The sequence below is a fragment of the Equus caballus genome, chromosome 25 (genome assembly GCF_041296265.1).
Source record: "Equus caballus isolate H_3958 breed thoroughbred chromosome 25, TB-T2T, whole genome shotgun sequence".
Taxonomy (NCBI): domain Eukaryota; kingdom Metazoa; phylum Chordata; class Mammalia; order Perissodactyla; family Equidae; genus Equus; species Equus caballus.
The window spans coordinates 15,040,997-15,067,956 of NC_091708.1; the positions used below are offsets into that span (position 1 = coordinate 15,040,997).

At 37.3% G+C, this 26,960-nt stretch overlaps 2 protein-coding genes across 11 annotated transcripts in view; one reads left to right on the forward strand and one right to left on the reverse strand.

The window, feature by feature from the left end:
• Window positions 1-26,960, forward strand: part of INVS (inversin) — a 223,837-nt gene that overhangs the window by 165,114 nt on the left and 31,763 nt on the right. The window lies entirely within an intron of this gene.
• TEX10 (testis expressed 10) overlaps window positions 1-26,960 on the reverse strand; it is a 56,131-nt gene that overhangs the window by 22,651 nt on the left and 6,520 nt on the right. For all 10 annotated transcript variants that reach the window (XM_023629751.2, XM_023629747.2, XM_023629748.2 and 7 more), the window contains 8 exons: window positions 26,350-26,593; window positions 23,143-23,255; window positions 13,539-13,777; window positions 12,441-12,576; window positions 10,855-11,030; window positions 9,160-9,337; window positions 3,851-3,939; window positions 2,118-2,251 (listed from right to left, as the gene is read on the reverse strand). In XM_023629751.2, coding sequence (XP_023485519.1) covers window positions 2,118-2,251; window positions 3,851-3,939; window positions 9,160-9,337; window positions 10,855-11,030; window positions 12,441-12,576; window positions 13,539-13,777; window positions 23,143-23,255; window positions 26,350-26,593 — 1,309 coding nt within the window. The remainder of the gene's footprint in view (window positions 1-2,117; window positions 2,252-3,850; window positions 3,940-9,159; window positions 9,338-10,854; window positions 11,031-12,440; window positions 12,577-13,538; window positions 13,778-23,142; window positions 23,256-26,349; window positions 26,594-26,960) is intronic.

Consider the following 26,960-nt stretch of genomic DNA (forward strand, 5'->3'; position numbering starts at 1 on the left):
AGGAGAAAATTCCTAACTCATTCTACAAGGCAAATACCCTCATACCAAAATGAGAGGACAGCACAAAAAAAGAAAATTTCGGTCCTCTAACAATGATAAACATAGAGGCAAAAATCCACAACAAAATACTAGCAAATTGAATACAACCATACATTAAAAAGATCATATGTCATGATCAAGTGAGATTTATTTCAAGGATGCAGGGATGGTTCAACACTCACAAATTAATCAATGTGACACACCACATCAACAAAATGAAGAATAAAAATCACAAAATCATCTCAATAGATGCAGAGAAAGTATTTGACAAGATACAGCATCTAATTATGATAAAAACTCTGAATAAAATGGGTATGGAAAAAGAATACTTCAACATAATAAAGGCCATATATGACAAACCCACAGCAAATCATACTCAATGATTAAAAACTGAAAGCCATCGATGCCCACTTTTGCTACTCTTATTTAACATAGTATTTGAAGTCCTAGCCAGAGCAATCAGGCAGGAAAAAGAAATAAAAGGGATCCAAATTGGAAAGGAAGAAGTAAAATTGTTACTATTTGTAGATGACATGATTTTATACATAGAAAACCAAAAAGAACCCACCAAAAAACTACTGGAAATAATAAACAGACACAGTAACGTTTCAGGGTACAAAATCAACATACAAAAATCAGTTGTGTTCCCTTACACTAATACCAAAATAGCAGAAAGAGAAACTAAGAATACAATCCCAATTACAATCACAACAAAAAGAATAAAATATCTAGGAATATATGTAACCAAAGAGGTGAAAGACCTGTATACCGAAAAGTGTAAAACACTCTTGAAAAAAACCAAAGAAGATACAAAGAAATGGAAAGATGTTCCATGCTCATAGTTTGGAATAATATTAAGATTTATCATAATTCTAAGTTTATTAGATATTTAAGATTTATTTTAACATTTGTAAAGGTTTGTCAGAAAACTGAACTACTTGACAAATAATGAACATATTAAAAGCTATAAATGGTTTAAAATTTTAAGTTTAAAAGGAATAAAATACAACCAAAGTCCCCTTTGAAAGTGACCGCTTAAATTTACTATATTTATCTAAAAAATAAGATTTTTTTCCAGGCAGTTATTTTTTATTTCCCAGGTTGATTCAAGGAATACAATTTTATTTTATTTTATTTTTTAATTTTAATTTTTGTTTTTATATCAGTGACAATGGATTATAACATTATATAACTTTCAGATGTATGTAATATATTTCAAATTCTGGATAGATTACATCATGTTCACCACCCAAAGACTAATTACAATCCATCACCACACGTGTGCCTAATCACCCCTTTTGCCCTCCTCCCTCCCGTAATTTTTTTTTTTGAGGAACATTAGCCCTGAGCTAACATCCACGACCAATCCTCCTCTTTTTGCCGAGGAAGAGTGGCCCTGAGCTAACATCCACACCCATCTTCCTCTACTTTATATGTGGGATGCCTGCCACAGCATGGCTTGATAAGTGGTGTATAGGCCTGCACTCAGGATCTAAACCAGCAAACTCTGGGCCACCAAAGTAGAATGTGCAAACTTAACTGCTGCACCACTGGGCTGGCCCCTTAAAAAATAAGATTTTAAATTGAACATTAAAACTCAAGGAAAAATTAGGGTTTTAAGTTTAACTGTAATAAAGTACGTATTAATACTTAAAACCAAAGGAACTGATGAATAATCTTTTCTGCATTTTTTTTTTTAAAAAGCTACCTTCAAGGATACCAAATCCTACTTAAGTCTTATTCACCTTTCAATACCTAAGCAATTCTTCCTTTTCCATGAAGCCTTTCCTCTTTTCCATAGATGGAGCTATCCTATGTCTATCTATCCTATGCTAGATAAAAGAAAATAAATGTCTTTATCATTCAAATTGCTCCTTTATTCTATTCTAGTGGTATAACTTATACTGAAAAACCTTCCTCTTTTAGAAACATCCATCTAAGACCATAAGTACTTTCAGAACATGGATAGTGTATCTCTAAGTATATCTCATTCAAGGCAATCCTAATATATAGTAACTAGTGATAGTTGATGAGCTGAATTTTAATAATCATGAGTTTCTTTTTAAATGCACTATTACCTCTGTTACATCCCAATGGTGTAAAAATTGATCCAAGTCCGTAAGATAAAGAAGCACAGGGGAAAGCTCTGTCTGGATGACATGAGGAACTCCTCGAAGGCTCTGAAGCCAAGTCAACTCCTCTTTTGAAAACCCTAATTAGGGTACAAAGAAAGCCAATTTAAAAAAATAAATCACAAAGCAAGTGACAGTCTTCATAATTTTTTTAAAACAGAGATGACAAGTATCTTCAAGTTTAATTCTTCTTTAAGCTACCTTGTTTTCTCTGAATTTCTGCATTTCATGTAGCATCTAAAAAAATGAATTGCTAGCAATGGAGGCAGTAAAATTCATAATTATATACACAAAAGATGTGATGTGACCCAATCTATAATACAATAAGAAACAGATTTTACCCCTTATATTGGGGGCTTTACTATTTTACTGAAAAAAATGTGAAAGGCATAATGTTTCCAACTAAGAGTAGGTTTAAAAAAGCAAGCAAATAAAACAATATACTCCTTCATACATATACCGCACTCTTTATTCTCTTACATAATAGCCTTTCAAATATTTTTAAACTACCCTATCCCTCATAAGTCGTTTTTTCTTTTTTGACAATACAGGTGTAGTTCCTTCCACTACACCTTATACAACAAAATTTCTGATTCTCTTACCACCCCTACTACGGTTGGCCTGAATTACAGACAGGTTGCCAAGGTCCCTCCTGAAAGACAGCTCTCAGAATGGTCAGAATACCAGGGATGTGGTCGGACTCTAGCTATCTGCTTTCATGTTCAGATCACTATATTTCCATGAACACGGCCTAAAGAGTCACGGGTTAGTCTGAGAGCCAAAACACACTACTGACTCCTAATGAGCTTTCTAAAACCACTAAGCCTTTTGACAGGTACTATTATTAAAACATAAAGCCCCCACCTCTATTTCAAATGTGTATATGGAAAACTATCAAGTAAACGTGTAGGAGTCTACATTTATCTTTCATATAATATTTATTTTGCTAGATTCAGCTCATTATCAGAAGCTGTAAGTTCTTTTTGGACTCTGACTTAACATATTAAGTCTTCTAATTTCAAGTCTTCAGAAGATTTCAAAGAATCGCATCTTCATCATCCAGGTATAAAACAGAAATGCTGAAATAGTACGATCATTTAAAACAACAGTAATAATACTTATACATCTAACTTACAGCATTTCTAGACTCACATTACTAATTTTGCTTTGAGGACAAATGGAATATAGAAAATAGCTAATCCAAATCTCATGCTCTTCCTATCAAGTTGAACATTTTAAATGTTTAAAACGAATATTCTGTTCATCAATTTTTTTAAGTATGCAATGGGGCTTTCTCTGTCTATCTGCAAAAGAGTCAGGTATGTCCAATTCACTGCAAACAAAGATAAGAATAAAGCTGAGAAACAAGAGTAAGAAAAAATGAAAATATAATCATGTAATATTCAAACAATTCCCGAGTTGTACTTGTACAATGTAGTACTTGTACTATGAGAGATTTAAACATGAATCCTGCATCTCCCCGCCTCAAGACCCTGACAATGTAGGGTACAAATATTTCTTCAAAGATTTCCACTTGTTAATCAATAAAAATCATTCAAGATAGACAAATTATTTATCATCTTCAAAACTTGAAACCAAGCAGGTAAGACAGTAAATCTTAGGAGAATTTTCATACTAGGTTTTTCCCTCTCCTCAACTTGACAGGTGAATGTGGTTACCTGTAAGTGTTGAAAATAAGAAGCTGAAATAGTCCACATCACTCATCAACCAGTCTTTAACTGAATACTTCCATCCAGAAAATGATGATCTATAATAAACAATGGGAGAACTATTACCAGAAGTGACCAACTTGAAGACTCAAGAAAAATAGAACAGAATATAACCATTTTTCTTTATTGAAAACAGGTCTGATTTAATGGCTTAAACAAAATCCATAGTATGCACTAATTTTATATGTAAGGGCCCAAGTACCATAATATGGAAAACTGAACTTCTAACATATTATTTATGTAAAGTTTTATTAAAAAGTGTAATTGGGGGAAAAAAAAAGTATAACTGGTCCACATATATGGTATAACTTAGAAAATTTCCATGCCTTTGAAAATCAGTCTCCAAGGAGCCAGGATGAAGTTTTGCTTTTCACTAGTAGGTTCAGTTGATATATATTTACTACTTCACTTTTATAGTCTTACATTGCTTACTGAGTTAAGTTTACACAAGCTCCAGCTTCCTTAACTAAACAAAAGTATCTTAATTAGGCAAAGAATACTTCCATTTAAAGCCGCTCTAAGATAGCTCTGTGTTCCTATACTTTGCAAAGCTGTAACTAGGCCTACTTCACAACAGCGCCGCTAAAGCACTGGTGGAGGACTCAAGGGAATAGCTAAATGTAAAGCAGCTGCTCATTAAATGAGGATTATCTGGTTCCTGCCATGACATCAGTTTCCAGTGACTCCTTTAAAAAGTCTCTTCAAGGTATAAGACGGAAGAGAGCAAATGTCAACCACAAATACAGCAAAAAAGGCTGAAAATCATCAGATCCAACAGGCTGAGACTGCAAATTTTTATCAGAGCTATCTGAACAAATCTAAGACAAAATTAGGTTTTTCTAATTAAACTAGAAGCACTTAATTTTTTACCATTAAAATAACTGTATTAATATTTATTAATATTCTTAAAATTTGGGTAGTTAAAATAATGGAAACACCCTTCTGAGTATCAGTCCCACAATAAGCAAAGGGCTATGGAGGGAATATCACAAGCTAAGAGGTTATAAAAAGCCAGAGGAGCTCAATGGAAAGGAGTACAAAATGGTCTTTAGAAAACAAATGGAACATCCTCTTGAACCCAGTGAAAACAGGAATCAACTGTGCCATCCAGTGGCTAAAAGGGGTAGCAAATCCATTTAAGAATCTATTTTGGACAAATGACAATACATCACACTGTCCTTAAAACTAGGATGATCCTCTATACTGCCCAAGCCAGAATACTTCTGAGAGGAAAAGGGGATATTACTAATGATGGCAGGACAAAAGAAGTAAACTGCAACTGCTCCTGACAGACCAGGTCACATAGTCATCCTACTTAAAACGCAAGCCAAATTTTTTAGCTCAAGACTTTCTCCCTTCTCAGGGATTTTTATGTAACAGTGTAGATTACCTTTCCACATTTATATCTTACAAATGTAATCCAGCTGTAAACAGGGGCAGGAAGGATAAGGACTGAGCAAAGGCCAGCAGAAAAACACAAATAGAATGGTATGGGGGAAAAGTCCACTCTAAAAACGTCTCAGCGGCTGGTTAGAAAGGCAGAGGCAGCAACTCTAAGTACACTCTTTAAAAGATAAAATGACCACCAACAGTTTTAGCTGATGGGAACAAACTGAGATCCTGTGGTAGTATCCTGCTCTTAGATATAAACTCTTTCTGACAGAGACACAGGGCGTCAGAACTACAAAACCTGAACTGAACTTGATACCACAGACCAAGTAATGTAACAGACAAAAATGAGAAACGACTAAAGGCGTATTTCAGGAAAATTAATCTGACAACAGTCACAAGACAGATGAGAGTGAGACGCAAGACTATTCTAACAGCACAGGTGGGAGATAATGAAAAAATTGGCTAGTTTATATTCATGGTCAAGGAGAGAAGGAGATATTGTGAAGAGAAAACCAAAGATATGAAACAATTCAGCGTACGTCTGAAGGAATCAAACACTCTTCTTAAATTCTGAATCTAGGAAAAGCGACAGAATGATGCCATGGCCTAAGAAAGCTGAAAAGGCCTAATTTTGTATCTTTTAAAGGAGAGATTAGTTTGAATGAGAACAATACATCTAGAGAGAAGTCTACTCAAACTGTGCAAATACTAAAAAGCAAAATTTAACTTGAACTTTTACCTACAATGACAATCTGCTTTTACTTATTATGAACCCCTACTATCATTATTTGTAAATTAACATATTTTCTTAATGCTCACCACAAATCTCCACAAAAAGAAAAAAAGTAGGGACCGGCCCAGTGGCATAGTGGTTAAGTTCACGTGCTCTGCTTCAGCAGCACGGGGTTCACCGGTTCAGATCCTGGGCGCAACCCACACACCACTCATCAGGCCATGCTGTGGTGGCATTCCACATAGAAGAACTAGAACGACTTACAACTAGGATATACAACTGTGTACTGGGGCTCTGGGGAGAGGGAAAAAAAAAAGGGCAAGACTGGCAACAGATGTTAGCTCAGGGCCAATCTTCCTCACCAAAAAGCATTAAAAAAAACCAAAAAGAACCTGTTGCATTTCTGTTACATGTTTAAAAAAACAAAACGGAAGAAAAAAATACCTTTGAAAACATCTTTGACAAGTTATTGAGCACAAGCGAATCATAACTGATGCTGAAAAAGATATTTAATATAGCTTCCAAACAGAATCAGATTCAAGTGTTCAAAATGTGATTTTAACAGAATGTTAAAACAGATCTTCTATAAGAGTTATATCAAAGTAACAGAGTGCCCTCTACTGGAAGTTAATAAACACAAAACCACTTAAGTTACAGAAAAAGAAATAACATTTAATTAAAGGCCTAGCGTTAAATAATTGCTTACACTAGACAAAGCATAGGTTGGTGTTTTGTTTTATTTTGGTTTTGGTGAAGAAGATTGGCCTGAGCTAACAACTATAGCCAATCTTCCCCTTTTTGCTTGAGAAGAGTGGCCCTGAGCTAACATCTGTGCCAATCTTCCTCATTTTACACATGGGATGCCACCACAGCATGGCTTGATGAGCAGTGTGTAGCTCCACACCCAGGATCTGAACCTGCAAACCCCAGGCTGCTGAAGCGGAGCACGTGAACTTAACCACTACACCACTGGGCCAGCGCCCACAAAAGGTTTTGTTTTGTTTTAAATTTCTAAGAAAGAAAAACATGGGAAACTAAAAAATGTTTAAAACACTTAAAGGATGAAATCTGGCCATTTGTGACAACATGGATGGACCTTGAGGGTATTATGCTAAGCAAAACAAGTCAGAGGGAGAAGGGAGAAAGTCAAATTATCACATGATCTCACTCATAAGTAGAAGACAGAAAAAACAGCAGACAGAGACAGAGATTGGATTGATGGTTACCAGAGGGGGGAGGGGAGGGAAAAGGGGTGATAAGTCACATGTGTGAGGATGGATTGTAATTAGTCTTTGGGTGGTGAACATGATGTAATCTACACAGAAATTGACATATAATGATGTACACCTGAAATTTTAAAAAAAATACTGACAATAAATAAATTATAGTATATTCATATAATTAAAAAAATACTTAAAAATAAGACCAAGTCTCTAACATACATGCACACATAAGAAATAAACCTTGAATTTTCACATATAAAACAACAGGCTGCAAACAGCTCTATTCTGCTAAAAGCTTATCACCAGTCATGAAGCATACTTTGGGTGACTAGATTCAAACATACGTCCTACACTGGTATGAAGTGACTGGCAAACAAAGCTAAAGAAAGTCTACTAATAAAGCGAGCTACTCCTGTTTAACGGGGCTTGGGTATCTGTACAAGAAGTCACAAGGAAGCCAGTCTTTAAACTTTTCAGCTACAGCCCAGATTTCGATTTCTGCCTAAAACCATCAAACCCTGCCCCTTAGCCACAATGAGTGATAAATACTGCTGAATACTAAAGTACTACACCTGATAATACAACATGTGATGTTTGAGGAAACTCTGAACACTCGCAATATTGAAACACTATTAGTTATAAGACCTTTCAGAGAAAAATGGTGCAGCCACTGTGGAAAACAGTATGGCAGTTCCTCGAAAACTTAAAGAGAGAATTATCTATGACCCAGTAATTCCAATTCTGAGTATACAGCCAAAAGAATTAAAAGCAAGGACTCAAACAGATATTTGTACACCAAAGTTCATATCATATTCACAATAGCCAAGAGGTGGGAACAACCAAGTGTCCATCAACAGATTAACAGATAAACAAAATACAGTATATACAATGGACCATTATTGCACCTTAAAAAGGAAGAAATTCTGACACATGCTACATCATGGATGAACCTTGAAGAGTTATGCTGAGTAAAATGAGAAAGACACAAAAAGACAACTATATGGGCCGGCCCAGGGGCGCAGCGGTTAAGTTCGCACATTCCGCTTCTCGGCGGCCCGGGGCTCGCTGGTTCGGATCCCAGGTGCGGACATGGCACCACTTGGCACGCCATACTGTGTTAGGGGTCCCAGATATAAAGTAGAAGAAGATGGGCACGGATGTTAGCTCAGGGCCAGGCTTCCTCAGCAAAAAGAGGAGGGCTGGCAGTAGTTAGCTCAGGGCTAATCTTCCTCAAAAAAAAAAATGACAACTGTATGAGTGCACTTATATGAGGGCACCTAGAATAGTCAAAATCACAGAGATAGAGTAGTGGTTTCCAGGGGCTGAGGGAGGGAGGAATGAAGAGTTACCGTTTAATGGTTACAGAGTTTCCTTTGGGATGATGAAAAGTTCTGGAGATGGATAGTGGTACGGGTTGCACAACAAGGTGACTGTACTTAATGCCACTGCACAGTTTTAACTGTACACTTAAAACTCGTTAAAATGCTAAGTTTTATGTTACGTTTGTATATTTTACCACACACACAAAAAAGATTTCAAGTGATTCCTGTACGAGTCCACAAACATACATTTCACCAGCTCCGTGAAAGGAAGGTCTGAATCGCAATTCCATACCCCAAAAGGTTTTAAGCACAGTACTCTCATCTGCCATTGAACCCTTACTACATGCTTTTGATAATTTCAACCACTATTTCAATCAATCTATACAGATCACTAAACAAGTAAATTGAAACAGTCTTACTCTAGTGAACACATGCTATCTAGCAATATCAACAGTTTTACCTACCGCAGTAAGAGCAAATGCAGTAGTGGTATATGACTTTAGAGGCCTTCTGCCATTCGTGAACTGCTAGTAAAAGGGGTGGGGAAAAGATTATACACTTAAAATACAGCTCACTTGAGCATGCTACCTCATGTGCAGTATCCCGATAAGCGTGGCAGCCAAACTTGAACTGAGTCTTCCCATAATACAGCAACGACTTAACCGAGAAAGCAAATCAGCAGGCAGACTGGGTAGAAAATATACAAGCTGGACCAAACGCTGCTGAGACTCTGCTGGGAGAGCCACCACCGTGCCTTCTTGTGGATCTAGTGAGGTAGGCAGACATATACACTCAACGATAGAAGATATACGATCCAGAGATTAAAAAACCAGTGATTATTTTCACCATGTTATGCTGAATTCAGTATATCAATGACATGAAAAAAAAAATTTTATCATACAGCACATATGTGTGGCTTAAGCTATTTTCTAAAGTAAATCACTGAACATAATCGTTATTTAAAGACATATTTATTTAACACTGTAATAATTTCATAACATCCAAGTGTCTTGTTTAAAATAAGAACTTTGATGGGGTAAAGGGATTGGACACAAAGCAAAACAGTAAAAAACAAGCACTTTTGCTAAAACAGTGACAAGTACAATTATAATATCAACCTAATTTAAGGCAAAAGACCTGTTGATACACACATACACACCGCTAATACAAACAATACTGAAAAATACATATTTAAAAATATAACCCTCAAAAGGTAGAAACAAATCAAATGTCCATTACCTAGTTAATGGATAAATATAAAGGGTATATCCATACAATGGAATACCACTCAGCAATAAAAAGAAATAAAGTTCTGATACATGCCACAACAGGGATGAATCATGAAAGCAGTATGCTAAGTGAAGGAAGCCAGACTCAAAAGGCTCCGTATTATATAATTCCATTTATAAGGAATGTCCAGAATAGGCAGATAAATTAGTGGTTGCCAGGAGCTGGGAAGGAGGGATTGGGAGGGACTACAAATGTGGAGTTTCTTTTTGAAGTGATAAAAATATTCCAGAATTAGATAATGGTGATAACTGCACAACTTTGGGAATATGTTAAAAATCATGGAATTGTACATGGTGAAATGGCAAATTTTATGGTATGTGAATTATATCTCAATAAATATAAACTATATATGTATATATCCCAATATGCTTTTATTAATATTTTTGCCTAAAATATGAAACAGTTCAAGGGACGAATAAAGAAGTATTAATATATGGAAATCATAGAAGATATCCATTATGATTAAATAATTTGCCAATAAAGCTTCAAAGGAATTTTTTAAAAATACTTGATCAGTTTTGAATTTGTGAATAGCAGGTGGTTTACAAGAAAGTTTCTTTTCTTTTTTTTGAGAAAGATTAGCCCTGAGCTAACATCTGTGCCGATCTTCCTATTTTTTTTTATATGTGGGACACCTGCTACAGCATCACTTGACAGGTGGTGCACAGGTCCACAGTGGAGATCTGAACCTGTGAACCCCAGGCCGCCAAAGCGAAACGTGTGAACTTAACCACTACGCCACCAGGCTGGCCCCTAAAACACAATGTAAGAATGCAAGAAGCACCTACAACCATTAACTTTCTAAAACTATTCTAATATATAATACTTACTATTGAAAATAAATTTACGTTTGATCTTTTGTTTTGGCAATCTAACCAAGGTATAACTAATTTATAATAGTTTAAAGGAAAGGCAAACCTAAAGAGCTTCCCTCAGAAACTTCTTTCCTAAACTGAGGTAGACCAACGGATACCTACGCAGTTAAACTCTTACCATAGATTCGGAGAGCAGTAGCCTGTAAACTTTTTAGTAGTTCTTTATTTGCTCGTGCTGCAGCAGTATGGATGATATCAATAAGCTGTGTTGAGAGCTCAGGGTTTCGGGAGCCAAGGTGAGCAAGTTGCAATGGTAAACCAGCCAGCCAACGGGATAGCACTTTACTACGATATCTAAGAACGGCCGAGGAAGAATAAAATAAAGCGTAATTTTCAAACACAAGGGAAATAAATTTAAACAAAACAATTTTTTCAACTTAAATACAACACAAAGTGACAAATCATCTACCAATAACACATTTACACATTTAAACATCTGAGAGCCTACAAGACTGCCAGCATCACTTATTCAGCTGTAGCATTTTCCAGGTCTAACCTACTAAATTAAAAAGTTCACGTAATTTGGGGTACTACCTAAATCGTATTTTTATCTTAAAGAACACATATACTACTCAACTCTTTTGTAGGATTTATCCTAATTAGCGTTAATTATCATACTATATTAACTCACCAATGCATTCAGTATAGGGTGCCCCCACAATAAATGCTTCGAACTTGCGTTTAGTTCTTTAGTATACTTGCTAAAGCTCTGATGTCTCGTTACTCAGGTAACAGCAATCACTTTCACTGCTCCCTAAGAGCTTAGTGATTTGGGCATGACCTTTATTTCAGACAGACCTGAACATTATTATCATTGTCATTATTAGTTGCATGACACTAACTTAACCTAAGCTTCAGTTTCCTTCTGTAAAATGGGATTAACACTATCTATACCTCATAGTAGCAGCATGAGAATTACTGAGATAAATGATGAAAAGTACCTGGCTTACAGTAAAGACTCAAGTATGTTCCAAAACTACCTATGTATGCTGAGGTATCCTAAATCTCTATCTTGTCCCCAAACATCTCTTCCTGACTGTCTCAAATAAACCTCAAACTCACCATCTCAAAAAGTCAATTCCTTATTTCTACTCTTTGTGATGTCTAGCTCACCTGACAGCACCAAACCAGAAGCTTTCTCATCTTCTATTGCCCTCATTCTCACACCACATGCTCCAGTATGTCACTGAGGGCACAGTGGTTCAACCGCCATAATTCTTATGGGAAGCAAAAGAAAAGACTGAGGCTGCTTTAGGTTGTTCCAACTACTCTTTAGCTATAAGTGGACAAGTGGAAATATATGCTCAGGGAGACTTTTATCCGTTCAGTCATGGGTACGGTCACACGTTGCTTAACAATGGGGATCCATTCTGAGAAATGCGTCGTTAGGTGATTCGTCACCGTGCAAACATCAGAGCGCGCTTACGCAAACCGAGATGGTACAGCCCACTACACACTCTATGTAGGTTATATCTTATGGGACCATCATTGTACACGCAGTCCAGTGTTGACTGACACGTTATGTGGCACATGACTGTATAAAGATTACTGGCAGTATTATGTATGTTTCTTCATAAAATTTTATATCTTTTCTTAAAGGCAACCAAACAGGATAAAGAGAGCAAAGATTTAATCTCCCTAATAAACAGACTACAATATAAGTTGGGAAGAAAAAGAAAGACAAAATAACAAATGAAACTTTACCTTACTCTGTAAGATCTCAGTTCTTCTTTCTGATAGATTTTACTGAAAAACTTCAGTAACAAAGTCCGAACGGGAAGGAGAAGGCCTCTCTGCTGATACAATGTATAGACTGCCCTGATAAGAGACTCCGTAGCTTCTAAAACAGAGAGAAAACAGCTCATATGAATCAAAGATGTTTCTTCCCTAAATTCCTCTAAAAGCACAGAAGTACTTTACTTTGTTCCTATGACAAAGCAGAACTTAGCCACAAACTGACAACAACCATCAAAGTTCTATAACAGCAATGGCCTAAGATAAAAGTCAAACCAACCAGCGATTACAGTATAGATTTTCCTAAGGAACAACACACCTAGGTAGGGGTGACAAAAATCAGGATAAGAAAGGTGGACAAACAAGATGGGAACCAAACAGGAAAGATTTGTTTTTGAATGCAAACAATTAGTAAGTCACACTAAAAACTGACTTAATATGAGATAACTTCAAGCTAGAAGAAAGGCAAAAAAAACAGGCAGGGGGCCGGCCCGGTGGTGCAGCGGTTAAGTGCGCACGTTCCACTTGGGTGGCCCCAGGTTCACCAGTTCAGATCCTGGGTGCAGACATGGCACCGCTTGGCAAACCATGCTGTGGTAGGCGTACCACATATAAATATAAAGTAGAGGAAGATGGGCACGGATGTTAGCTCGGGGCTAATCTTCCTCAATTAAAAAAGAAGAAAAGAAAATAGGCAGGATTCATTCTATACAGATCAAAGGAAAAAGCTCTCAATTTCTAGTCAAACTAGACCAGAAGGTATTTCTTCATCAGTAGGCTTGATGGAATTTCTTTTTAATAATACCTACCTCCTTTTACTCCAATTCTGTAAATTTACTAGAAATCTTACCAATTTGCTTCAGAGTGGACCGATCCACTGAGTAATGGATGCTCTGAGCCATAAACGATTTCAAGTACATAGTGCTTTATAATTATGCTAGCTTTTATGGCTTGAAAGTAAGTAACCTGACTACATGCAATGTTCGAAAGTCATCAATTCAAAGCTAGACCCTAAATAGCACACGTAAGAGCTCTTCTCTTAAATAAGGACAAAGCAGCATCACCTACCTCTGTTTGGCTGTATCTGTATTAACCTCCACGCTACCCCAAGCAATCTGTTCAGCTGCTTACTATTTAGCCTAGAGCCATCTTCAAGGGTCTCTGTCACAAATTTCCTTATCATTTCTATCCAATTGGAATCCTTTTGCAAAGTTGAGGCATTTGCCAGGGACACCATGATATCAGACAGTGTTAAATTCAGTAAGAGATGATCTACATTATTGGAGAAAATTGTGCAATGCTTGATGCTAAAAGCAAACAGAAACACACATCAATAAAGTGTTATACCCACCAAGCCTTCTCCACTTAGAATACTTAAAAATAATCAAGGGGTCAAGAAGTATTTCCTTCTAGAATAAATTACCAAGACAGGTAGGTAGGCCACTGTTTTGTAAATAAAACATTCATTATGGGATCAAGATTATTAAGACACGAATTAGAGTATATACTGATTAGTTCACTACACAAGTTACTATTCCACACAAAAAGTAAAGGCCGTTGTAACATTGCTTGGTAATCTTAGAAGTAATTTGGACATAAGAAGACTTGAAAACCTCAACATATTTGAAGACTTTTTTGTAAAGCAGACACTTATGTTTGCATGGCGGTCACAGTAGATCTTGACTCTGCTTCTAACTAATCATGACTTAGAATCACTAATTTCTCCTAGCCACAATTCCCTTACGTGGGAAATAAGGAGACTGGTCCAGATAAGCACTGTTCTGAAATGACTTAATTTTATGAGTCACATATTAAAATCAGTTTTTCTTAGACAAATAAAACACATTTCTTTCCAAGCCTGAAATAAATTTCAAAAAACCTCAAAGAGAATACCTCAACAAAAAGAAATTTTGCAACTTAGAATATAAATACTCATTTCAGACTATGATATGTATAGCCAACAGCAGAACTTACTTATTGCATGTCAAGAAAAACGTAAAGTTGATTAAAATAAAAAATATCTCAAACTAAGCAATTTTAAAGGAAAAGGTTAATCGTGGATTAGGCATGAGCAAAGACAGTAGTGAGGAACCACAAATACACAGGAAAGGAAATAAAGGAAATTCGATGCCATCAGAGCATCAAATGCAGGGCTAGGAATGACAAATGAGCCTAGAAAGGTAAAATGGGACCAGATTACAAAGAGCTGGAGGCTAAGGAGTAACATGGTAGAAAACTTTTTCCAGATGGATGATTCTGTGGATGGAAAAAAGAAAAACGAGAGTTACAAAACTATAAACAAAGAAGCAGTTGTATGGGTATCACAGCAAACCAGGCAAGAGACAACAGGCAAGAACCAAGGTCAATGTTCTTATGGACTGGGAGAAGAGGGGATATTTTCCTAGGGAGAATAAGAATCAGCTGGATTGGAAGTTGCTTACTTGCACACATAGATGTGAATTTTGGGATGCCAGGGATTGGAGGAATCAAGGGTTCTCGCACTGGTGAATGGGTAAATGGAAGTGATATAGCAGAGAGGAGGAGCAGAGATCCAGAAAATAAATTCTACTTTGATATGTTCAGCTTGAAGTATCTCTGCTATAAATCCAGGAAGACATGGCCAACAGACAGCTCCATATGCAAGTCTGACAATGGAGGGAGGAGGTCTGAGCTATTTTATACAAATTACCCTCATGACCACTCCTAGCTGCAAAAGAAGCTGGAAAATCTAGTTTTTATTTCATGCAATCATATGCCCAGCTACAAACTGAGAATTCTATCATTAACAAAGGAAAGAATGAAAACTAGGACAGATGACTAACAGTCAACATCACATATCTAAAATTACTACTAGGTTCTTTGCCAAACCGCTCAGCGCCCAAACCCAAGGCACATTTTACACTAACTAGACCACACAAAAACTCAATTGCAACACTTCTTCACCACAGGTAGAGCTTTCCAAGATCTACGATCTACACTAAGTTTATCTCAAGCAGCATAATCCATTACTGTCTGGAAGGTCTCAATGGACGTTGCAAACTTGGGAGAATTCATTCTGCTCCTCCAATAACTTATGCAAAATTTTAAAAACTAAATATACCAACCATAAATTCTATGAGGGAGGCAGGCTGCTGGGGAAACTCCAATTTAAACACTTACTAGACCCCCAAATCTAGGAAAAAGCAAGATCTCAGGACCCAAGTCTTAGTCCTGAGGACAAATGCCAATTCCAAAGAAAAAGCTCCCCAAACTGAAGTAACCTTTTAGTGGCCTCACAGGGAAAAGCTAAAGCCCAGGGCCTGCCACATGTGGGGACTTCATATTATCCTACTACCAGCTGGACCCTTTAAGGTTTCTCTTCCAGGGTAAATATGAACCAGAAGTAAAAACAACTCTTAGATAAAGCCTAATCCCAGTTTTGCATCATCCCAGTGGTTTAAGAAACAATTCTTCCCAATTAGATCTATAGATTCAACACAATTCCGATCAAAATCCCAGCAAGCTATCTCATAGTTATCAACAAATTGATGCTAAAGTTATACGGAAAGGCAGAGGACCTAGAATACCCAACGCAAGAAAGTTGGAGGACTCATTCTACCCAATTTCAAGACTTACTGTACAGCTACAGTAATCAAGGAAGCGTGAAAGAACAGACACACATAGGTTAATGGAACAAAGAGCTCCAAAACAGACCCAGAAAAATATAGTCAACTGATGATGTTTGACAAAGGAGCAAAAGCAATTCAATGGAGAAAGCATAGTCTTTTTAACACATGGTGCTGGAACAACCAGACAGAAATTCTAGAACCAAGAAATAGAAAACAAATTCAAAAGATTTGTGTTCGATCACAATTGAACAAAACTAAAGAACTAAAACCTGGAAGGTATGAGATAAAGACAAGAGAAATAGGTAGAAGATTCAATAATTAAGTTGACCATACATTTGAGTCTTTAAAGGAGAGAAATGGGACTGCAGCAATTTTTTAAAAGATGAGAATTGTTTCAAATCTGTTTAAAGACATTTCATTCAAGATTTAAGATCTCAGATTTAATAAGTCCACTGAATCCCAAGGAGAATAAATAAAAAAGAAAACCACACCTGGATACATCGTTATGCAACTGCAGGAAACGAAGGACAAGGAGAAAAATTTTAGGGAAAAAAACCAGGTAACTTTCAAAATACCAACAGACTCAGAGCTGATTTCTTACATGGCAATGGACACCAGGAGAGAGTAAAGAGTTACTGTCAGTGTGTTCCAAGAAGAAAACTGTCAAGCCTAGAGTACTATTCTAAAACATTCTTTAGAAATGAAGGAGAAATAATATTTTTATACAAAAAAAAAACTCCAGGAGATTCTAAATGATCCCAGATGGATGGACAGAGATATATAAAAAAAAAGAAGATGGAAAAAAGCAGGAAATATATGGAAAGAACTCAGGTGGATACGAGTTCCCTACAATATTAATTTTAGCTTGAAAGCTCAAATTTGATTTCTGGCACAAATACTATCAGTTGTTTTCCTGCAATTGATAGGCTCACTTTGTTCATTTTTGAGAAAATGTCTGCCAAATACCTAAGCTTGAATGGTTTGTCTGTTAGTCATTCTTTCAAGTTAAACTCGTATCCATCACAGGAAAATACTCACAAGTAGGATAATCATACAAGTGTTTTCCTTGAGACAATCATCATTCTTTTCGTATGAAGCTGAAATACTTTATGCACACTTCCCATTTCATCACACAGAATATTAGGAATACGTGTTGCCAAGGGTTGTGACTTAATAACTAATAATAATTAGTAATTTTTACTGCTTCATTAAGGACATTTTTAAGCGAAACTGGCTTGTTCTTTAAAACCATGAGCCCACGGTGGTGAATACAATGTCTACTAGTACAGTTTGTTGCCACTGCCTTAATTCATGCCAACATACCAACAGCTTTACCCACTATTGCTTTTGTACCACCAATGCAAATGTCAGAACAATGAAAAGGGCAAATAATGTTTTAATATAATTGTGAAAACAGTTCTGACCTCATGCACCCCAGGAGTCACAGACCACACTTTGAGAAACAGCCTTAGATAAATGGCATGGGAGTAAGCTAGCTAACCGTAATCAGCTGTCTTATGATAGCAACAATGATCTACTGCTTATAGGAAACCCCAGAAAGCTTTCCTCCCACCCTCAACCAAATCTGTTCTGTTCCTTTATCATAAGATTCTCCCAAAGTGCTAACTGTCCTTAAGAATTCCAGATTCTGGATCTTTAATGGAGTCCTTATTTAAACTAGTTAGGAAAACTTGCTATATACAATACATCCAACAAATCTCTTCTTATTAAGTAACCTTTTATACTGTCCCAGGTGATACTTTCTTTTAGCCTTAACAGATATTTCTATTTAATTGAATTACAGGAAGCCCAGATTTCTTTTAATGGTGAAGCTGCAAGTCAATTTCCTTTTGATTTCTACTTCCTTAAGTCCTCAATTCCTGCTGCACTGTCTCTGGGGCTTATTCTGTCCTCAGGTTCCTACAAAGATATCTATTTGTTAGTACATTTTTCTAAAACGTAATATTCACATGTTGTCTGAACTATTATTTACTATGTTTCTTTAATAAGTTCACTTTCTAAAAACAACTATTTCTAAAAGAAACTTTTTATCACTACCATAAATGGAAAAGCAGACTTAGGTTTCCTAATACACTTTACAATAAATTCCCAATCACCACTTAATCAAACTCAATTTGCTACATCAATCAAACCTCTCCATTCCCTCTGAAAAAATAAACTAATTTTCCCAGCATACTGGCAAACCCTCCCAACTAGTAGACTACTCCAGTCAGCAGTGAACTGCTGTTCTCACAAGCTGGTTTGTAGGCCAAAGGCAAGACTTAGCTGTATCTATTCCTAGCACATATTAGAATTACCTTGTTAGAATAATCACCTAAACTAATAAATTATGAGCGCAAAAAGAAAGTTTTCTTGGAGACAACTACACTGAATTTTTAAAATGTCAATATTTTCAATAATGCCAAAATTGTATCCTTTGATAGATATAAAAGAATTAAAAGTAGGGTCTTGAAGCAATATTTGGAGACCAACGTTTATTACAGCATTATTAACAATAGCCAGAAGGAGGAAACTACCCAAATGTCCCTTGACAGAAGGATGAATAAATAAAACACAGTATACACATACAATGGAATATTATTTAGTCTTAAAAAAGCAGCCAAGGGGCCGGCCCTGTGGCCGAGTGGTTAAGTTCGCGCACTCCACTTCAGCGGCCCAGGCTTTCACCGGTTCGGATCCTGGGCTCAGACATGGCAGCACTCATCAAGCCATGCTGAGGCAGCATCCCACATGCCACAACTAGAAGGACCCACAACTGAAAATATGCAACTATGTATGGGGGGGTGGCCTTGAGGAGAAAATGGAAAAATAAAATCTTAGGAAAAAAAAAAAAGCAGCCAAGAGGTCCTTCAGGAGGTGAATGGATAAACTGTGACATATCTATACAATGGAATACTATTTAACACTGAAAAGAAATGGGCTATCAAGCCATGAAAAAAACATGGGGGAGGGGCTGCCCTGTGGCACAGTGACTAAGTTTGCACGCTCTGCTTCACTGGCCCAGGGTTTGTGGGTTTGGATTCCAGTCACGGACCTACACACCACTCAAGCCATGCTGTGGCAGCATCTCACATATAAAACAGAGGAAGACTGGCACAGATATTAGCTCAGGGCCAATCTTCCTCAAGCAAAAAGAGGAACATTGGTAACGGATGTTAGCTCAGGGCCAATCTTCCTCATAAATAAGAACAAAACAAAAAAAAACCATTACAGGGGCCAGCCCCATGGCTGAGTGGTTAAGTTCGAGCACTCTGCTTCAGCAGCCCAGGGTTTCACTGGTTCGGACCCCAGGCACGGACGTGGCACCGCTCATCAAGCCACACTGAGGCAGCGTCCCACAAAGCACAATGAGAAGGACCTACAACTAGAATATACAACTATGTACCAGGGGACTTTGGGAAGAAGAAGAAGAAAAACCAAAAAGATGAACAACAGACGTTAGCTCAGGTGCCAATCTCTAAAAAAAAAACCAGTGAGGAGGGAAGGATGAATAAGCAAAGCACAGAGAATTTTTAGGACAGTTGACCCTATCCTGGATGATACTATAATGATGGACAAATGTCATTATAATTTGCCAAACTCAGAGAACACACAACACCAGGAGTGAACCCTAATGTAAACTAGGATTTTGGGTGATGATGATGTGTTGACGTAGGTTCACAGATTCTAACAAATCTACAACTGTGGTGTGGGATGCTGAGAGTGAGGGGGGCTATGGGGGCAGGAATACAAGGGAACTCTGTACTTTCTGCTCAAGTTTACTATCAACCCAAAACTGCTCTAAAAAAATTAAGTCTATTAAAACAAAAAAAGAATGAAATGCCAGTACGTGCTACAACGTGGAGTAACCTTGAGGACATCATGCTAAGTGAAATTAAGCCAGACACAAAAGGACAAATATTGTATGATCCTACTTATATGAAGTGCCTAGAACAGTCAAATTAATACAGACAGAAGATAGAACAGTGGTTCTCAGGAGCTAGCTGGGGGGAGGGCAGCATGGGGAGTTACTGTTGAACGGGCACAGAGCTTCAGTTTGGGGAGATGAAAAAGTTCCGCAGAAGGATGGTGGTGATAGTTGCACAACAATGTGAATGTACTTAACGTCTAGAACTGTACACTTAAAAATGGTTAAAGTGGTAAATTTTATGGTATGTATATTTTACCAGAATAAAAATAAATAAGATCCTCTGTAACTGTATTTCAACTAAAATGAAAAAATTTAGACAACAGGTCAAAAACTAACTGGGGGTACACGAATAAATAAAAGTGTGAAGACCACTGGCCTAGATCATTGGTGCCCTGCATCAGCTGCCTGCTAAGTATAAGTAGTCAACGTACTTCCTTAGAGAAGTAGAAGAGCAGCCTGCAATCTGTAAAAACGAATCACTGGGGAACCTTATGAAGAATAAGTTGACTATACTGCCAATCCATTTTTGCTAAAAATTCCAGAATTTCACCATCTCAGCCTCCACATTGAGTTAACTCCTTTTTCACCCTTTATATCGTAGCACAATTCACTTCATCAGGGCCACCTTCCCTAAGACTCTATTTCCTCCATGAAAGATCAGGACCAGTTCCTTATTATATACTCTTGTATCATCCTAAACTCTTCCTTCATTAACTTTATCACAGTTGGTCACTGATTAAACAAAGAACTAAGTACGTTTCCCTCATTAGACTGTACTCCATGAGAACTGGTACCCATCTACCTCTTTTACCACTAAATACTCAGCACCTAGTATAGTAAGTGCCTTGCAGATGTTAAGTGTCCAAGAAATGTGTCAAATAACAACGGTACACTCACAGACTCGCGGATAATGTCATCACATGTAATAGTCTGCTAAATTCCAAATATCCTAACCATTATTTAATCTCACTTGGATGAAAACTATATATGGAACTTCTTATCAGAAAAAATACATACACATACAATTCAAGAGTTCAAGGATTTTCTAAAGATTATCCATGGACCATTAAAAACTTTGGTCTAGTAAGAAAACTGTATTAGGGTGGGGGCAGGAATCCAACATCTTGCTCAAGAAAGCATCTCCCTATTTGACTCTCTGTTCCCTCCAACTCCAGAAACTCCCTAAATTAATATTCCTAAACCATAGTTTTGATCCAGCCAAAGTCTTCAATGCCAAAAGGATCAAAACTGAAAGATATATGAACTCCGAAGACAAGAAATGACTTTCAGCATCAAGGCAAGTGAATAGCAGAAAGCAGACTGGACTCAGATCTGTCTCATGCTCTCCCTTACCTAATCCTGTAGCTTTCTCGTACGCTATCTCCTCCAGTTAGTATAATCTCTCATCCCTGCTTCATTTCTACCGCTAAAGTCATATCCATAACCAATTAATCTTCAATACACCTTGCCTGTTTATCCTAACAAGGATCTTTCTCCTCCTATGAATTCCTATAGAACTTAACTGTACAGTTCAAATGGCACTTACATACTACCTTCTGTCATATATGCAAATTCACTTTTCCTCCTGCCGGTTATTGAGCAATTGTTTCTCAGTTTCAAACCCACCCTTCTACACTCTGCTTTGTGATCCTGGGGCTGGGACTCTGTGAGCCACATTTTTTCCTTTGCAGCTGGCTTCTTTTAAGCTCTGCCAATGAAGGGGAACCAGAAAGAGGCTGGAAAGCTGTAAAAGATGATGAGACACTCTCTTTTCTGTTTTGGCTTCCTTTTGCTGCCAGCGCAACCCAACAACTCTTCTTCAGACCAGTAGCAGTTCATTCCAGCAGCCACAGCCGATTCCAGTCTGCAGTTTTTCTTACACAGAACCAGCTTCATCATACCCCTAAGAAACATCAGCACCAGCCAGCCAGAACCCCCTTTGCAGAGTTCTGCGCCCCAACCCCTTAGGGCCCCTCTTCTGATCTCAAAGACATTAGCACCAGCTGAGCACCAACCCCTTCCCAGAGGTATGAGTTTGGGCTCCACACAACCTTTCCTCCCAAGTTCTTCCCCTCTTCTCTTCGTCCTCCCAGTCCTAGAGACAGTGGCGGCCTCCTGCAGCTGCTACCTCCATAACAGCTTACTGTTTCCTTTTGTCTTTTCATTTCTGTCTCAGGAAGTCAGACCCTGACACACTCTTCTACCAATTTTTTTTATTTTTTACCGAATTTAGCAATTTTATGAAATCACTTAGGACAACAAGCAATATACCTTAAGACACCTGGTTATCATTATCATACTTTGTTTATAATAAGCAACCGCAATAAATATTTACTGAATGAACGAAAAGCTCATCTGCCTGCAGTTGCCTTGTCACTTCTGAACATATCCTTTGAACCCTGCTCAAAGATTTTCAAACCCTGTTCACTGATTCTCCAGGTTGTTCCTTCCCTTTGATGAATTTAAGAACCTTCTGACAGACTTTAAGATCCCTTCAAGTGTTTGCTCATTTGGGGGAAGTGCACTCTTAGTGTTCTAGCTTGGACCTGCTTGTCAAATTTTATTTATTAGATAACTTATTTTTACAATTATCTGCTCTCACTTGAGGTGAATATTTTAAATACTTAGAAGGCTTACATTTTTTTTAAACCCCATTTCCTAATCCATCACCTTCTTTGTATTTATTTTAGAAAACTATTTTTCTCCAATTATCCCTCTTCCTTCAGGATACCGATATTAGTTTCAGTACCAGTTCCCTCATGTATAAATCAGAGCAGAAACTAGATGACCTTTAAGACACTCTCTCGCTTAGAGATTCAATAATTACAGAGTGCGTCTCCCAAATAAACCACCCACCTCAGCAAACTTTATTAAATTCATATTTACATAATTCTATATTTGACACTCATTTAGCACAAAACATTCACTTTAAAGATTTAAAAAAATTTTTTAAAAACTGAAGTCCCAGGGCTTAAAGTGACTTGTTCAACATCAGCCACGCTGCTGCTACTTTTATTTCACAAAATCGAGATAAACATCTCTCAGTGTAAAAACTTCGAGTTTAAAGTTATTTTCTGATAATTTCAGGTAAAACATCTTTTTAAGTCTACATAGTGCAAAAGAATCACAATACCTTTTATTTGTCTCTTTCTTTCTGTGCTTGGTTATTTCTTTTAAGGCATATGGAAAATGACTCATAAAATGGTGTTTGAAATCTATAAGATAATTCTTTCGAAGCCAGCACTCCTATTAAAATAAGCAAAGATCAGAAAATCTATAATTAACAATTTTAGATAATCAATAAAACTTTAAGAGAAATTTGTTAACTTGTCAATATTCCACTATAAATTTATCATTACAATATACCTTCTGCTCATGATACCATATGTAAATAAATTTTAAAATCAGAATAAACTGTTAGGTCATCCAATTTTCACCAACAGATCTTTTTGGTGCTTAATAATTACTTTTACTTGCATTTTATCTACCGTTTAAGAGGAGAAAAAGGGAGAGAGTAAATTAGATTTAAGAAAATTCTCAATTTGAACCCCTAATGCAATATTTGTAAAATACACCAGAAAGTCTCTACCTAGTGTTCTACTTACATCATAACTCTATTCCCCAGCAATTCCAATTCCATTATTTCCCATTAAAGGTATTTAACACTTTGACAAAGCAACACACTTTCAGTGGTATCATTCTCTCCTACTTGAAACACTATCTAATTCCAGATTAATCCAGATTACAACACTCTTATTTCCTCCTATCCAAAGGACCAACCCTTCCATTTTGCCAGGGACTGAGGGCTGTTGGACTGGAGGTGCTAAAACAGCTGGCCATCCTATAGCTCCTTAGTATCCTTTACTGGATTCTTCTTCCTGACCTATAAATGTATACTTGACATCTCCTCTTGGACTTCTAATAGGCATCTTAAATTTAACATGAATAAAATGAACTCTCCCCACTAACAGTCACACTGTCATTTGGACCACAACACAGGCATCATCCTTGCTCCTCTTTCTTCACTATGCATACCAGCAGTCCTGCTGGCTTTACCAGAATCCAGCTGCTTCTCATCACTTCAACCGTTAGCTACCATTCTACTCCAAGCCACCATTATCTCTCACCTAGATTACTACAATAGCCTGCTAATGATGTCCCTGCTTTTGCCCTTGCCCCTGCAAAAGTCAATTCTCTACATAGCAGCCAGGGTGATCTTTCAAAACATAAATCATGCTTTAAAATAATACAAGAAGAGAGAAAGGGAATAGGTGTGGATGTAGAGCAAGACTGGTCATCTGTGGGATGGATGGTCTGAGGTTGGGCTCCACAGGTTTGCCAGAGCTGAATGGTGAGCAAATGGGAGGTCATTAGTCTTGTATCTGTAAATCTGATACATTAAAGTTAAATAAACATAAATCCTCTGCTCAAAACTCTCCAATGTCTTTTCACCACACTCAGGTTAAACTCCAAACTCCTTACCATGGACCATAGGGTCCCACATGATGTGGCCACTGTCACTTTTTCTCCCTCATCTTCTACCTTTCTTTCAGTACTTCACTTGTACAGGCCTTCCTGCCATTCCTCAAATGTCAAACTTGTTCTCACTTTAGGGCCTTTGCACTTGTTGCACCCTACGCCTAGAAGGTTCTTCTCACAGGTCTTCACAAGACTTGATCCTTCACTTCATTCAGTGACATTCAAACGTCACGAAAGCACTTCCTGACCACCACCTATTATAGCTCCCCCTCACTCTGTTCCAGCACATGTTCTCTCCTTACCCTGCTTTACTTTCATCTTTCTTCCTAGTATAGTCATGTGCCGCATGACATATCAGTCAACGATGGACCACGTACATATATGTATATATGACAGTGGTCCCATAAGATTAGTAGCATAGAGCCTAGAAGTGTGAGAGGTCGTACCATCTAGGTTTGTGTAAGGACACCTATGATGTTTGCACAACGATGTAATCGCCTAACGATGCATTTCTCAGAACCTATCCCCATCGTTAAGCAATGCACAACTGTACCGACATTATATATTTGTTTACCATCTATCAATCCCACCAAGAGGTAAGTACTATTAGGGCAAGCACCTTGTCAGTCACGTTTATCTCTGTATTCCTAGAGCCTAGAACGACAGCTGGCACATTGTAGAGCAGTGCTATTCAACAGATCTCTCTCCAATGATGGAATCGTTCTATATGATGTCCAATACAGTAGTCACTAGCCACATATAGCTACTGAGCACTTGAAACGTGGCTAGTGTGACCAAGGAACTGTATTTTAATTAATTTAAATAGCCACATTTACAGATGCTCAACAAATCTTTTGATGCATGACTGCGCTGCACAAATTCTAATCCTCATGGGAAAAAGACAACAGCAATAAGACATGTAGATAAAAAGTAGCAAACATTAAAATGCAAAGCTAAGGGGCTGGCCTAGTGGCACAGCGGTTAAATGTGCACGGTCTGCTTCGGCAGCCCAGGGTTCGCTGGTTTCGATCCCGGCTGTGCACATGGCACCGCTTGGCAAGCCATGCTGTGGTAGGCGTCCCATGTATAAAGTAGAGGAAGATGGGCACGGATGTTAGCTCAGGGCCAGTCTTCCTCAGCAAAGAGAGGAGGACTGGCAGTAGTCAGCTCACAGCTAATCTTTTTCAAAAAAAAAAAACAGAAACATGTCTTTGCTATCAGTTTTCTAGTAAAGAACTTCTATATTACTTGGCATTCACTTAAGTTAACTTCACTCACACTGTAACCTACAATTACAGCTTACCTACACTAAAGATAACTTTTAGCAATGTCTTCTGATCTTACATCCTTTATCAAGAGAAAACAAAAAAGCGTACACTAAGCAAGTTTGTGTGTAGCTGCTTCTCTAAAACACAGTAGTTTAAAACAACTCAGGGTTGGTTATGAGATCCTTCAGTTTGGTCCATTTCTGCTAAACTTGGCAATGTGGCACAAACTGGAAGAGAATACTTAATAAGCAACTTTTTTAACCCTCTACCAGGCCTCCAGAAACTAGAATGCTCCTACACAATCAATCCGCCACAAACAATGCACTGTAACACTACTATGACTTATATCTAACAAAAACAAATGAAATCAAGCACATTGCGTTATGCATTTCACTTAAAAAACAAAAAATATTCAGATAATCTCTCAGGACTATTTTAATTTGTTTTGGGCAAAAGTAAGAAATAAGTTTACAGTCCAACCCCAGGAAATTTTTGAAAATGCATAACCAATTAGTAGCAATATGCTCATTTCTAATCTGCACACTTATGATAAAAGGCATTACTGAGAAAACAAAAAACCTATTTGTTCTCACCAATTTATGGGTTTCATCATGTTGTTTAGAGAGTTTCCAGAGAAGGGAAATAATATTAAGAACTTGCTGCATAACCTGCAGAGGTTCTCGTTCTATACCATTGCCAACAGAAGCAGCTAGTTGTGGAGGCACAGCTTCAATCCAGCACTCAATTAGCAAGGGAATTATTATCTCAATAAATCCTTTCAAGTTTTCAGTAGATGACAGGCCTTCATCCACACTGCCTAGGCCTCCAACCAGGTACCTAACAAGGAAGGGTCAGAATGAAAGAAAAAATTTAATAATTAAAAAATATTCTTTGCTTAATTTAATCTTAAATACAAAGTACCAATAAAATGAAGCACCATGAATTGATAATTACATTGATCAAGAGTAGTAAGTAAAATAAAATTCTAAGATGACAAAGCCAAGAGACTATTAAGTCTTAGTTCTCATCAGGCTTTGCTAGAAATGAATAAATTAACATACTTTCAAATGACTCCTCCCATCAGTAAATAAAATCAAATCATGAATAACTATATGAAAACTATGAAAGACAACTGCATGTCTTCCCACCATTAGCCATCAATGGTCAGCAGTTATAATTCAATATAGGAAAACTGAGCGTGGAC